Here is a 15458-nt window from a genome sequence, read left to right as displayed (position 1 = left end):
ATGTACATAAATGGTTTTGTTTCTTAAAGCATTTTTGCACACCAAAGCGAATAATCATATACGCGCGGTATGAACGCAGCTTGAGGGACAAAATCGCTTTGAATGTGTGCGTACGAAGATACGTTCATGAGTCTGAATCTTATTATGACGGAAAATGAAAAATGTCACAATTCTGACATGCGATTATCATTTCTCGGGATTGACTGCACCGATTTTATTCAAACTGGTCACAATCGAAAGCTTGTATTCACATTATATCAGAAAAATGCCGTTAGATTTTTAATTACGGCTTTAGTTTATTAAATATCTTAATCGAAAGTTTACTTGACGTGAAATTCCGGATAAGCTACTTGGTAGCGCCGCGTCGAGAACAGTGACTCTCAACTCAATGCTCAGATCTGTTTTTTATGTACTTGGCGTCGCGACGCTACCGCGTTGCTTGATCTTTTAAACGTCTTGTAACATTTTATTTGTTTTCTTATCATTAGATGTTGTCGTTACAACAATTTTGTGCACGGATAATTTCTGATGTACGAACAATTCTATGATTGTAATTCTATACATAATTTCTATCTAATTCGGTGACTTTAGATACGATGTAATGGATGACCTTTTTTTTATTTCCATTACACATAAGTAGTTTCTTGATTTTCAGTATAGGTGTGAAAAAGATCGGAATTCTCTTTTTCTTTATCGCAAGTAAACAAGCGTATTGTACTAATTCGTCTTCACATTAATCATAAATAATAATTAAAATATTGAAATATTATAATTTTCAGCGAACTCTGAACGATTCTGATTCTCATCAATAATAAGGATTTAGTGTGAAATATTTATCATTTATTTAAACTGTCTTTTGTAATATTATCACATCGATATAACAGTGCTTAAATTTTTATTCTTCATAAGCTTGAATGCTCTCTCATACACGAGTTTGGGCGCATCCTTAGCCCATATAAAATCCAGATGATTGAATTTGGGACACGGCACTTCGTACATATCCACTACATTGGGAAGTATGCGGTACAATCTTTTCACATCCTTGAAGAAATACTTTTGTCAATTATTGATTTTGTCAGCTTCACAATTAACTCTATAAATCTCTGTTACGTATTACTTACGACGATATTAACTAGCAAATCGCCAGAGCCGTAGAATAATGCGATAGGTACCGTGATATTTGCCAGATCGTAGTCCGGAGGTTCAGCCGAATTATATATCAACAGATTTCTCGCGCGACCGTAATCATATTTGCGAAACTTGCCCGAATGGATTTCTTGAAGATAGTGTTCTATTGCCTTAACCGAGGAGCCGTCCAGGAAGTCACTTAAGATGATGCGTTGCAAGGTCTAAGAATAAATAGAGAATAATAAAGATATATACAAAGATATATGTTAAGTTAAATCTACAACAATCTATAGTCGAGCAATTTAAAATATGATAATCGAAGCTTGGATGGAATTATACTTCGATCGCGATATTCGCGAAATTATGTACTCACGTAATTAAATTGTTCCCGATTATCACCCCATAACATAGACATTATACTGTAGCAGATCTTTCCGGCGATGTTTTGGTCGCAGATATTTTTCAAAAAAAATCTCACAAAATCGCTCTGGAGAAATTCACCGTGGAAAAACAATCGCAATATCTGCAATTGAAAATCTCTTAATCGTGATGTAATTTACTTTTAATTTTTCTTTATTAAAGTTTTAACGATATAACTTTAAGAATAAATTAGGAAATTTTTATCTAGTTTTTTCAACATATTACATTAATTTATAAAAGCTTCGAGAATTGCTCCAATTTTAATTTTAACTCGTCAAAGAATATCTTGTTAAAATTTGGAACCATAAATTCAATATGTACGGCAAAAACAAACAGGATGTGAAGCATAAAAAGAGAAGTAAGTTTTTGAATGTTTAGAATTAATTTCTTCGGAAATTTGTAAAACGGAATCCATTGTATTTCTCATTTATATTTCACTGTGAGACAAATATTCTTTTTCTATTTTACAAGAAATTTCTTTCGTTCTATTAATAAAATAAAAATTGAAAAATAACACATTAAGTCAATAATATATAAAAAACATAAGTGGTAAACAATGAGCATATGATCGTGTAGTACAAGTATTAATATGAATCGATTATTAGATTTAAGTAGCTATCAAAAATATCGATTTCGTTACTACTAACGTAACTACTTATAGAGCTTACATTATTTACATACCATAACATTTATTTCTAACGCCGTTAACATTATTTTTGTTTCTTTAGATAACAGTTTAAAAATTTTATCTATAACAAAAAAAAATACAAAATGTACAATATTTTTTATATCGTTTTTCAATTTGTTTAGTCATTACACGATAATAAAATTTATATATATGACTTTTAACATCACTATTATATTATTTTACTTTAATCATTCTCCCGATGGGAACCAAGAATCGTATCGGACTTTGCATATGATTTAGAAAGACCACCGGCCCGAAGTTGATCATCAATTTCACCATTCGAGCGATTTCTGGACGCTCTGATGCCATTATGTAAAAACACGTTGTGCCCATAGAATGGCCAACACATGTGTGCAATGGTTGCGATCTCATGTTCGTGATAAATGTAATCATTGCGGATACATCATAGATGCCTATTTCGTCAAAGCTAATGAAAAATTTAATCTATAAATCAATAAAATCAATAAAATAAATCAATAAAATAAAAAATATAAAAAATATATAAATATTTACATACACACACACAGAGAAAATAAATATATTGTGTACATATGTATATAATATATGAAGTGTTACGCACGTAATATAAGCAGAAACTAAAATTTTGCACAAAAAGTTATTTACATAAAAAATCAAGAAAAATAATAATAAATGCATTATATTGGCACAATTAAATGTGAGATATCTTGAAGACGATGCATTTTTAAAAGTGTAAATAAATATATATAAAAGTTCTTGTGTATCACATCAAATTAAAATTATAATGATATTGTAACAATTATTATTATCTTATTTTTATAACATATTATTATTCTTATTTTATGTTGGTACCTGAAATCCCAAAATGTCGGATTCGACGGAGATATTGAGATATGTGCCTTCGAGTAGGTAGTACCACGAAAATTTCCCAACCAAACATCGTATCCCTGATCTGCTAAGAGATAAGCTATAAATAAAAAAAGATGTTGTAGTATCATATTATATATATAATATTAATTTCTAAATTTTGTGGCATTTCCACGATAGAAATAAAATTGACAATGTTATAGCAGTTTTGCGATACATGTATGCGTTTAAAAATTGATTAATGATCGTACGGAATGCTTTGCCTTTGCCAGGAATAAGCCATTTTGAGGAGCTGGTTGTAAGACCGTGCAGCAGCAACACGGGTAAAGAATCGTTGCCACCTGGGATACGATGTAACGTCAAGAGATAGCCATCCTCCGTCGTTATAACGTGAGCTTCCACGGGATACTCAGCTTCTCTTATCATCTCCGGCTGAAAGAAAAAAAACTGCGTAAGAAAAAGGAAAGTTGGCCTAAACTTGAAATAAATTTGAGCAACAAGAAGTGCATATTATATTTACTTTCAAATAAATAGGGCAATTCTATAATACAAATAATATAAATATAATACTTTAATATCTAAAAAATATGAATAATTAATGTGTAAAATCGTTATAATAAAAATAATCATGAGATATAAATCAAAATCAAATCAGCATCATTTTTAATTAAGTGTGATTGTACAGAAATTTGTAGCAATTATCCTTTCGCGCAATAAAATATGAGACTCGATAAAAATGTTTTCAAAGCATATTTTAAAACAATTAATTTCTTTTATATTCATCTTTTAAATTAATTTTTAATTAAATTTAAATCAATTTGAAATTAAAATAAATATTTAAAAAAATACTATTTAAACATATTATTTAAAAAATATTATTTTAAAAATATTATTTAAAAAATAATATTTAAACATATTATTATATGTTATTTCAAATAAGAAAAAAATCTTTAATGTTAATTAAGTAGTATTAATTAGTATTTATAAGTATTAAATCTATTCTTAAAGAGCTACAAAAATATGTAGAAATATCTATTTCATATATCTTTAAAAATTGTATATAATTTTGCGGAATTACTATTTTTCTTTTAAATAAAGGAATTAATAGCGGCATAAGATTATTTTCAACACCATTGAAAAAGTTTATCGAAATATTAAAGATTTTAATCCTCGTTTCTATAAATGAAAACTTTTATATACCGTGTTAACAATGACGTCAGAATTGAATTCGGTCTTCGACCAAATAGTCCATATTATTCTCTTCAAGAGAATGCTTAACTGAGGGATCACATTTGCTAGGGCCGCACTAAAACGACCACAAACGACCATAAACGACAGCAAATACATGATAAATTTCATCTCACCCACGAATGATTCAACAAACTGTAAAAGAAAACGGACAATTCGAGAGTTTTTCAGGTGAGATATATGTTATTGAAAATAGAGCAGAATACGCGCTCGGTCCGCGAATACTACTGCGCTTAACTAATGCTTATCATCATATTAAAACGAATCATCATTGCATTTATAACTATTTTTTATCATATGGAAAGAAAAAATATTATGCACTTTTAATCATACGCTCAACATTCAGAAAAATAAAAATATGAATACATACATATATAGAAGATAAATTGTCAGACTTACAGCATAAAATAAAAAGCGCATACATACACTACCGCTCAAAAGTATTTGCCCACTGTAAATTTTATCGAAAATTTTAAAACAAAAGTCTCTATTGTGACTTTATCAATATTTATTGTTTATGTACATATATAACATCCTTATCGATAGCTATTATGTTGAATAAGATTTGATATTTACCGATAATTAACCACGAAACTAAAGATAGCGCCTATGATTCATTTCTTGGAATTAATGTACTTATGTTTTACCCGCGACAGGCACTTGATTATTTCGATCTTCTTTTATTTGGTAGCTTGGCATACAGAAGTAAGACGTATAATACAACTTTGCTTTAGTTATCTGCTCACTTGACTAAAAATCATAACTGTCTAAAATACTCTCTTTTTATAAAGACTTTTTTTCCCTCAATTTATCAAAATGGGCAAAACAAAGGAATTATCGGTAGAGACGAGAGGTATTATTATCGGGCTTCATATGGCTGGAAAAAGCAATCGTCAAATCGCAAAAGATTTGAAGATATCAAGGCGAACTGTTGACTACAATGTGAAGAAATTCACTACTCAAGGCAAAGTTACCAATAATCCTCGCCAAGGCAGACCAAGAATAACGAATTCAAGGGATGATTTAAATATTATAATAAAAAGCAAACGTAATAGACGCCTTACCGCTCCTGAAATAACAGCACAAATCAATGAGAGCCGCAATAAACCTATTAGTTTATCCACTGTAAAAAGACGACTTTACCGCTCCTGAAATAACAGCACAAATCAATGAGAGCCGCAATAAACCTATTAGTTTATCCACTGTAAAAAGACGACTTTTAGATGCAGGCCTTAAAGGATGTTTAGCCGTATCAAAACCGCTATTGAAGACTGCAAATAAGAAGAAAAGACTTAATTGGGCTCAACAACACAAAGATTGGACAATTGAAGACTGGAACAAGGTTCTTTGGAGTGATGAATCCAAATTTGAAATTTTTGGGACTAAGAGACGTGTCTTCGTTCGCCGATATTCTAATGAGAGGGTAGCTGACGGCTGCACAGTGGCTTCTGTCAAACACGGTGGAGGTTCTGTCATGGTATGGGGATGTTTTAGTGGATCTGCAGTGGGTGACTTGATTAAAATAGAGGGAATTCTCCGAAAAGAAGGATACAAAAAGATCATAGAAGAAAATGTTGTTCCTTCTGGCACTCGGTTAATTGGAACAAACTTTATTTTTCAACATGATAATGACCCCAAACACACATCAAAACTGTGTAAAACATTTTTAGAACATTTGAAAAGGCAACACGTTTTAAAAGTTATGGAATGGCCCCCGCAATCACCTGATCTTAATCCGATCGAGTTATTGTGGGATGAACTGGATAGACAGGTGCGAAAATCTTGTCCTACATCCCGAGAGGACTTGTGGAGAATTCTACAAGAAGAGTGGCAGCAAATATCCAGAGAAACGCTAGAAAAATTAATAAGAAGATTGCCAAGACTTTGTGAAGCCGTAATCAAAAATAAAGGCGGGCATATAGATGAATCAAAAGTTTAATGTATAAGTGTTTTGTTAAATGTATAAGTTAAGTTAAGTGTACAATTTGTTCTTGCAATTTTAGTTTATTATATATGAATACTTTTCATAAGATTATTACATTGTTTTATTTATTCCTAGCCATTAGAGCACAAGTATCTTAGGTGGGCAAATACTTTTGAGCGGTAGTGTATATATAACAGCTAAAGTACTTTTAATCCTTAAATTTAATTTTTACCTGCTGTTTGGAAAATTTGCCGCTAGTTTTTATCTCGCTTTCTATCTGTTTTATTGCAATTTTCGAAGATTTCTGCTAAGATCAAAGAAAAATAATAAATAAATATTAACAGTTTGTTAACATTTTTAACATAGGTTTTGAATTTTGAAAAGAAATTGTATATTTAATTTTATTAAATTGTTTTTTTTTAAATTATAATATAAAAGTAAAACAATGTATAAATGTTTATATCAATTATCCAAGAATTATAGATATATATAGAGCGTATCAGCAAATATCGACTTTCTAACTAGAGGATATCAATTATATTTTTTTTCCTTGACAGAGAGTCTTACGGAAGACTAATATTTTTTAAACATCTTGCAACGTTTTATATTTTCTTTATCATTGTAAATTTTCCTTACGATAGCTCCGCTCTTAAGAAAATAAAACAGTCAAATCTGATAACAAAACTGCGCACTAACTGAATAACTGATCATTGTAACTGATGACAGCAGAATCAATATATTGATCAACAGAATTTGGATCTCGGTGCCTTTTTTTATCAGTTTTGACTGTTTTATCTTCTTGTAATTTCAAATAATCTGTTTAATATTCTGAATTTTAAAGGATCCAGATTATTAAATAAAGGATCTTAACTTAAATCAGTTTATCAGAAATTAAACCGACTAAAAAGAAGAAATATACTTTGGACCTTATGTTAGTAGGGGAGACCGGGGACAAAAGTAACAGCGTCATGAAAGCAACAAGCCTCCTACTAAACTACACAATATGTTGAATAATTTGTGCTATATGTATAGTCAAACGCGTACGCCCCGATTCTTCTTTTCAGCTAATTGTTGTAGAACGATCACGCCGGTTGCACATGCAGGAGTGAAATTAGGGTATTTGCATTATTCACCCAAGTATTTCTTGTTTTAGTTTTTTTGTATCTATGCCTAATTAAAGTGTATATATTGACGTAATTATTTGCCGGTGTATTCTTCTAAAATGTATTCATAAGTTTTTATAGTTGATTTGGCTAAGTCTTGCATCATATTTAGGTTATAATGCTTTTGTTCTAAAAAATGTGTTTGAGGACAAAAGTAACACGACACTCTGTGGACGAAAGTAACATGTTTCAATGCTTAAAGTATAAGAGCTGGTCTCATAATAACTGTGTCAAAGGCGATTCTTATTATGTATGCCATAATTGTGATTCGGAATAGGTACCAATCTGTTTTGTATAAGTAGTTATCATACAATTTTTACATTATTATTTAGAATTAAACTATTATTTAGACTTAAAAAAGTACAAAACTGGTGTAATATTAAGTATAATTATTTTATGATATTACTTATAATTATTTTGCTTAACGAAGATTATTTCTTTTAAGTTTTTTAAAGGTGATAAAAATAAATATTTATTTTATTTTTTATTTTAATATAATATAATACTAATTTATAATAAAAGTTATCTTGCTTAATAAAAGATTATAATAAAAGTTGCCTTAAATTGAAAAAAGTCATATTAATTTTATTTTCCCGAAAATAAGAACTGTTACTTTTATCCCCAAACTATGTTACTTTCGTCCCAGGCCCCCAGGACAAAAGTAACAATCAACGTACTTGCGAAAAGCTATAATAGCTCTTTAAATATTTATCATTTGAGATTGAAAATAGGTATAATAATAGAACAATAAATGGGGTTTTTTAACATATAATCTTTTTTGTTATATCTCTAACGATAATTAATTAGTGATCTATAATACAAAAAATGTTACTTTTGTCCGCAGTCTCCCCTACTAGTCTTTTATACACATTTTATGACGAAAAATTGAATGCAAGTTAATTAAGTTTGGTGTCGCCGCATAACATCAAAGCGAAGAAACATATTTAAGAAAAAATATTGATTAGCTGCATCATGCTCGTCAGTTGACGCTTAGTTTTAATGATGAATGTTTCTACATTAATTCTGAAAAACTGGTTAAAAAAGTGATTGATGACGTCTTCGGGTTATAGATGAGTAACATTTAGTGTTTAACAAATTTTGCAGAGTAATGAAGAAACTGATCGTTGATTTCCAATAATTGACTCTCGTAATCAATAACTGATAGAACATCACAAGTTACTTATTTAACGTCAATTACTAATCAATATTTTTTCTTAAGGATATCTACGGATAATTTCTGATGTACGAGATAATTTTACGTAGTTTTATACATAAGTTTTATTTAATTCACGATTTTAGATGCAATATGACGCAGGATGATTTCTTTTATTTCTATTACATAAATATTTTCCTGATCTTCGTTATGTGTGTTAAAAATATTGGGAATTCTCTTTCTCTTCATCACAGTCGCAAAATGTGAGACGATTCTCTCGTGAAGGATATAAATATTTGTAAAGGATGCTGATAAAGAATAATAACGATCGATTTTCGCAGAAGCTGGAAACGTATTGAAAAAACAGAGAAGTATATATTTTAGATAAAATTATATATATTTATACATGGTTTATATATTTGAACAATTTTCTCTTCAGCGATTTCATGTAACTACTATCGAAAAAATATATAGATGAATCGATAAACATACGTGTAATAAATCGCATAAATAGGTTTAAGAATTATATACATCATTTAACTATCAATTCTATCACTTAACATCTTTTCGCTCTCATATTATATATATATATATATAGTCATAGGAGTGAAATATCACTCTAACTAGAGTGATTTGACCAGTCACTCAATTTTTCAAGTGCAAGCTTCACTCTAAGAAATTTAGAGAATAAGTCAGTTTATCAGAAATTCAACCGACTAAAAAGAAGAAATATACTTTGGACCTCATGTTAATACTAGTCCTTTATACATAACATTTTAAATGACGAAAAACTGAATACAAGTTAGTTAAATTTGATGTCGCCGCATAACGTCAAAACGAAGAAACATATTTAAGAAAAAATACTGATTAGCTGCATCAGGGTCGTCAGTTGACGTTTAGAAGATTTCTGCCAAGATCAAAGAATAAATATTAACAAGACGTTGTTATATTTGTAATGCAATTTATGTTGCTTTCCATAACATTTTGATACAAATCTTGTATAAATTACAACGTAACTTTTCTATCAATAAAGATCCCATATATGCCTGATAAAAAACTTCAATATGCTATTTTTTAATTATTTATTAACAGCTTACAGTTTTGAATTATTTTGCATATTTTTAACATAAAGAATTCTTAACATTGGTTTTGAATTTTGAAAAGAAATTGTATATTAAATTTTATTAAATTATCTTTTTCTCTTTAAATTATAATATAAAAGTAAAACAATGTATTATCAATTATCAATTATCCAAGAATTATAGATAACGCATCAGCATAATATAATAATCAAAAATCATAGTACAATATTGTTGTGTCATATCAAAATCTGGATATTATTAAAGAAGAAAAATTACACTCATTTATAATTTTTTCTACAAATATTACAAATCGATAAATAAAATTTTTAAATTTAATTTATTCAGAAATAATATAATATGGATATCAAATATAAAATAATTTATACTCTTTATTAGATTTTCAAATACCGATAGTTTCTAACTGGAGGATATCGATTATACTTTTTTCCTTCACATCTTGACATCTTTACGATTCATCGCAACAATTAATCATCGCAACAATTATTCATCGTAACAACAGTTACTTAAAAACATACGTATTATAACTCGTCTTTATATTAATCGTAAATATTATTAAAAAATATTATGTAATATATTAAATAAAATATTAAATATTATATAATATATTATATAAAATATTAAATAATATTAAAATATTATATAATATATTATATAAAATATTAAATAATATTAAAATATTATATAATATTTACGTTCTATCATGAACTGACGATTCCAACTGCCATCAATCGCATCAACATTAACAAAGATTTAGCGCGAAACATTCCTCATTTATTTTAATTGTCTTTTGCAATATTTTATTCCCTCGATATAACATTGTTGAATTCTTTTTTCTTCACAAGCTTAAGTACCCTCTCGTACACGAGTTTAGGCGCATCCTTGGCCCACATAAAATCCACGTGATTGAATTTGGGCCACGGCACTTCGTACATATCCACCACATTGGGCAACGCGCGATAGAGCCTCTTCACGTCCTTGAAAAAATTCTTTCGTGAATTATTGCATGCGATTTTAAATTAGTTCTATATTTAATATTTAATATTATAATTCTGTATATTTAAACTATTTATATTTATTAATTCTTCTCCATTTTATACATTAAAGCTTGACTTGTACACAATTAACACGAATGAATCTCTGCTACGTATTTTATCTGAGAATGTCTATTCTTTAATTACTTACCACGATATTAATTAGCAGGTCGCCACGACCATACAATAACGCGATAGGTACCGTGATACTCGTCAGATTGTAGTCCGGAGGCTCAGCCGAATTGTATATCAATTGATTTTTTTCGCGACCATGATCGTATTGGCGAAACTTGCCCGATTGGTATATCTGGACGTAATGCATAAGTGTCTTACTTGAGGTGCCGGCCGGGTCGTGATTCAGGATAACAGGCAGTAGAGTCTAACAGTGAATAAAAATCGATATATAGGGTGTAACAAAAAAATCGGAACACCGGATCTCGAAAAATATGAGGTGCAAAAAAAAGCTTCAGATAAAAGTTGTAGGGCTTAAAATTATCTATTTACTGATCTTATCAATTTGACCTTGGACAGTCATTTGAAGATCACATGAAGGTCACCTTTAATTTTTTAAGCGGAATCCCCTATTTTTTATTGCTTATTCTTATAGCTTATCTCGAGAGCTTTCCAAAACACTATAATAAAGTATTTTTTCATCGAGTACTTTTCGAGTTATGAGGCTTGAAATAATCTCTTAATTTCACATAAACCATAAAATATCTAATAAAATATTCATTTTTCGATTATCTTACCTTAATACTTTTATGCACAAAATAATGTGAGGAATCAATTGGTGTGAAGAAAAAAACATAATTAGTTTTAAGAAAAAAGTATGCAATTGTTAATTGCAAATTACATCTTTTTTCCTTGAAACAACTTTTATCTGAAACATTTCTTTGTACAACTCATATTTTTCGAGACAATCCAATGTCTCGATCTTTTTGTTACACCCTGTATACTTAATTCAAACTGAAACATAATCATGCGATCATGAAATGACGGAAGTGTGATGATCGAAAATTCGATCGGAGACTTATTTCGACCGCAAATCATTACTCACATAATTAAATTGCTCGCGATCGTAGCCGCAGATCATAAATATTATGTCAACGCAGACATTCTTTTCGAGATTCTGCTCGCAAAGGTACTTCGTAAGAAATTTCAAAATATCGCTCTGCGGCAGGAATTCGTCGTGAAAGAAATATCGTATTATTATCTGCAATTGAATATCTTTAATTTGTAACGTAATTTGCTGGAAATTCTTTTATTGTTATAATTTTAGCAGTATTTGTGAAACATTTTTTTAATGAGATAATTTATTTAGAAGTTACGAGAGAGTTGCTTCAATTTTAATTTTATTTCTCGAAGAACATTTAATTAAAATTGAAATTGAAAATTAAATATATATAGCATATATATAACATATACAGGGTGGCCCATTTTAATACATCCAGTCGAATATTTCGAAAACCAAGCCCGGGAGAGAAAAATGTTTCAGACAAAAGTTGTTTGGTTTCGAGGGGGCCATAAGACGGTACCATTGGTTTGACCTTGAAGAGTTATTTGAAGGTCACATGAAGGTCACCTTCAATTTCTTAAATGGAACCTACTATTTGTCATTGCATATTCTTGTAGCTTATCTCGAAAGCTTTCCAAAACACTATAATTAAGTACCTTTTCGTTAAGTACTCTTTGAGTTATGAGGCTTGAAATAATTTCTTAATTTTACATAAACCGTAAAATATCTTGTAAAATATTCATTTTTCGATTATCCTACCTTAATACTTTTACGTACAAAATAATGAGAGGAATCAATTGGTGTAAAGAAAACACATAGTTGTTTTGAAGAAAAAATATGTAATTTGCAATTAACAATTCCATATTTTTTCTTAAAAACAACTATGTGTTTTTTTTACACCAATTGATTCCTCTCATTATTTTGTACATAAAAGTATTAAGGTAAGATAATCGAAAAATGAATATTTTACAAAATATTTTACGGTTTATGTAAAATTAAGAAATTATTTCAAGCCTTATAACTCAAAAAGTACTTAACGAATAGGTACTTAATTATAGTGTTTTGGAAAGCTCTCGAGATAAGCTACAAGAATGTGCAAAAATATATAGGGTGTTCCACTTAAAAAATTGAAGTGACCTTCACGTGACCTTCAAATGACTCTTCAAGATCAAACCAATGGTACCGTCTTATGGCGCCCTTGAAACCAAACAACTTTTGTCTGAAACATTTTTCTCTCCCGGGCTTGGTTTTCGAGATATTCGACTGGATGGATTAAAATGGGCCACCCTGTATATAACATAAACGAAAAATGTAAAGCAAAAAGATATATTAATTTTGTAATCTTTATCACATATATTACTTTACCTTAAATTCTCTCCATAAAGAAACGAGATATTTTATCTTACTTTCCACATGGTTTGTAAAAGCCACTGGCGACAAGCTGATCATCTTTTGTACCATTTGTGCGATTTCCGGACGCTCCGATGCCATTATATAAAAACCAGTTGTGCCCATCGAATGACCAATGTACGTGTGCAATGATTGAGATGTCATATTCGTGATAAATGTTATCATTGCAGGTAAATCATAGATGCCCATTTCGTGAAAGCTGATGGAAAATTTATCAATAATGGAAAATAATCAATATATTATCATAAAATATGCAAATATGTATGTATATATTATATAATATATGTGTGTGTGCGTGTGTGTGTGTGTGTGTGTGTGTGTGTGTGTGTGTGTGTGTGTGTGTGTGTATGTGTATGTGTGTGTGTGTGTGTGTGTGTCATTTATCTAAATATTTATATCATATAGAGAATGTCTAAATAGATATTGCTTAAATAATTTTTGTGCGTATGATATATACTACTTTTTAAAATAATTTTTAAAATGATGTATATATATGTGATATAAACATTAAAATTAAAAAATTAAAAAAAGAGCATATAATTAAGCATATATAATTAGTAATTAGAATATATAAGTAAGCATATATTGTATGTAATACGTTCATCTATTTGTTATCTATTAGTCATTAAGTTAATTCCGATTATTGTTACAATATTGCTTTACCATATTTTTAAAATTTTAAAATAATTTAATATTTTAAAAATGTTTTAAAATAATTTAATATTTTAAAAATATTTTAAAATTATTTGATATTTTAAAAATGCGAGTACCTGAAATCCCAGAATTTTAATTCCAACGGCGATAGAGAAATATGTTTCCTCGAGTAAGTATTACCACGATAATTACCTAACCAAACGTCGTATCCTTGATCGGCCAATAGATAAGCTAGAATGTAAAGAAATATGATTTGAGATACTTATGCATATTCTTGTATCTATTATGTATAATTTGCATCTTAATAATAATGAAATATTAATTTCTATCTTCTTACATGATATATAATTATATAAGTTTCACAATATTTTCATATATTAATATTTTTTAATAAAACGAAGAATTAATTCGTAAAACGTACACATTATTATAAGTAAAATAAATATTCTCAAACATATAATTCATATAATATGAGTTTATTTTTTATTTTCTTATTTATTAAATATATTTAAAAACATATTTAATAAATAAGAAAATAAAAAATATATTCAATAAATAAGATACGTTATATTACAATTATATTACAATTATATTACAATTATATTACAATTATATTACAAATTATATTACAATTAAAAGTAAAAAATCAGGAAATTTTTTCTCATATATTTGTCATTTAAATCAGAGTTTCTCTTCTAATAAAAATATAATAAATAATAATATTTCGAGACATCTCTTATATATGTACACATGAAGATTGATTGAAGAATTATACCCAATGCTTTGCCTTTGCCAAGAATAACCCAGTCAGCGGAGCTGACTAAAAGACCGTGCTGTAGCAGCACGGGTAAAGAATTGTTACCACCTGGGATACGATGTAACGTCAAGAGATAGCCGTCCTCTGTCATTACAACGTGAGCTTCTGCGGGATAATCCGCCTTTCTTATCATCTCCGGCTGAAAAAAGACTGTGTAAGAAAAAGGAAAAACTCATCTAAACTTGAAATAAATTTGAGCAACAAAAAATGCATAATATGTTTATTTTCATAGGAATAAGCATGCAGACATACATATTTCACGTTATTTTACATTTTAAAATAAAGAAGTAAAAGAAATTTAATGTTAATTGATCAGTATTAATAATTAAATATTAAATCAACTCTCCAAAAGCGACAAAAATATATAAAAATACTATTCTATGTTTCTTTAAAGACTATAATATAGTATAATTTTGCGAAACTATGCGATTTTTGTTCTGAATAAGAGAACGCGGCCAGTAACAGCAGATTACTTTTTATCACTTTCAACAACATTAAAGAAATCAATCAAAACATTAAAGATTTTGATCCTCGTTTCTATGAATGAAAATATTCGTTACCGTGTCGAGAATGGAATCAGGATTGAATTCGATGTTGGATTGATTCCAATTGGTCCATATTATTCTCCTAATGAGCATACTTATCTCAGAGGTCACATTTATCGGGGCTGCACTAAGATGACTATAGAACGACAGCAAATACATGAGCCCGATCAATTTCATTTCAATGAATGATTCAATAAACAAAACGGATAATTCGAGAGTTTTTCGGAATATCGAGATATATGTCGTTGAAAATTAAGCAGAACGCGCGAAGACGATATAGATGCTACTGCGCGTCATAGATATTAACTGCTTT

The 15458-nt window shown here is 29.1% G+C and overlaps 1 protein-coding gene across 1 annotated transcript; it reads right to left on the bottom strand.

Moving 5' to 3' along the window:
- Positions 1-843: 843 nt before the first annotated feature.
- Positions 844-15458, bottom strand: LOC145965324 (lipase 3-like). Its single transcript, XM_083088784.1, has 12 exons — positions 15161-15458; positions 14559-14739; positions 13900-14014; positions 13085-13328; positions 11762-11917; positions 10856-11083; positions 3334-3514; positions 3068-3182; positions 2420-2663; positions 1502-1651; positions 1122-1349; positions 844-1041 (listed from the first exon to the last, which is right to left on the bottom strand). Exons 1-12 carry the CDS (start codon positions 15320-15322, stop codon positions 868-870), a joined length of 2178 nt encoding a protein of 725 aa, XP_082944910.1. The 5' UTR covers positions 15323-15458; the 3' UTR covers positions 844-867.

Source organism: Camponotus vicinus, unplaced genomic scaffold (genome assembly GCF_025532165.1).
Source record: "Camponotus vicinus isolate PSW18456_S1 unplaced genomic scaffold, iyCamVici1.0 SCAF_14, whole genome shotgun sequence".
In the NCBI taxonomy this organism is placed as follows: domain Eukaryota; kingdom Metazoa; phylum Arthropoda; class Insecta; order Hymenoptera; family Formicidae; genus Camponotus; species Camponotus vicinus.
This window is presented reverse-complemented; position numbering and strand designations above follow the sequence as displayed.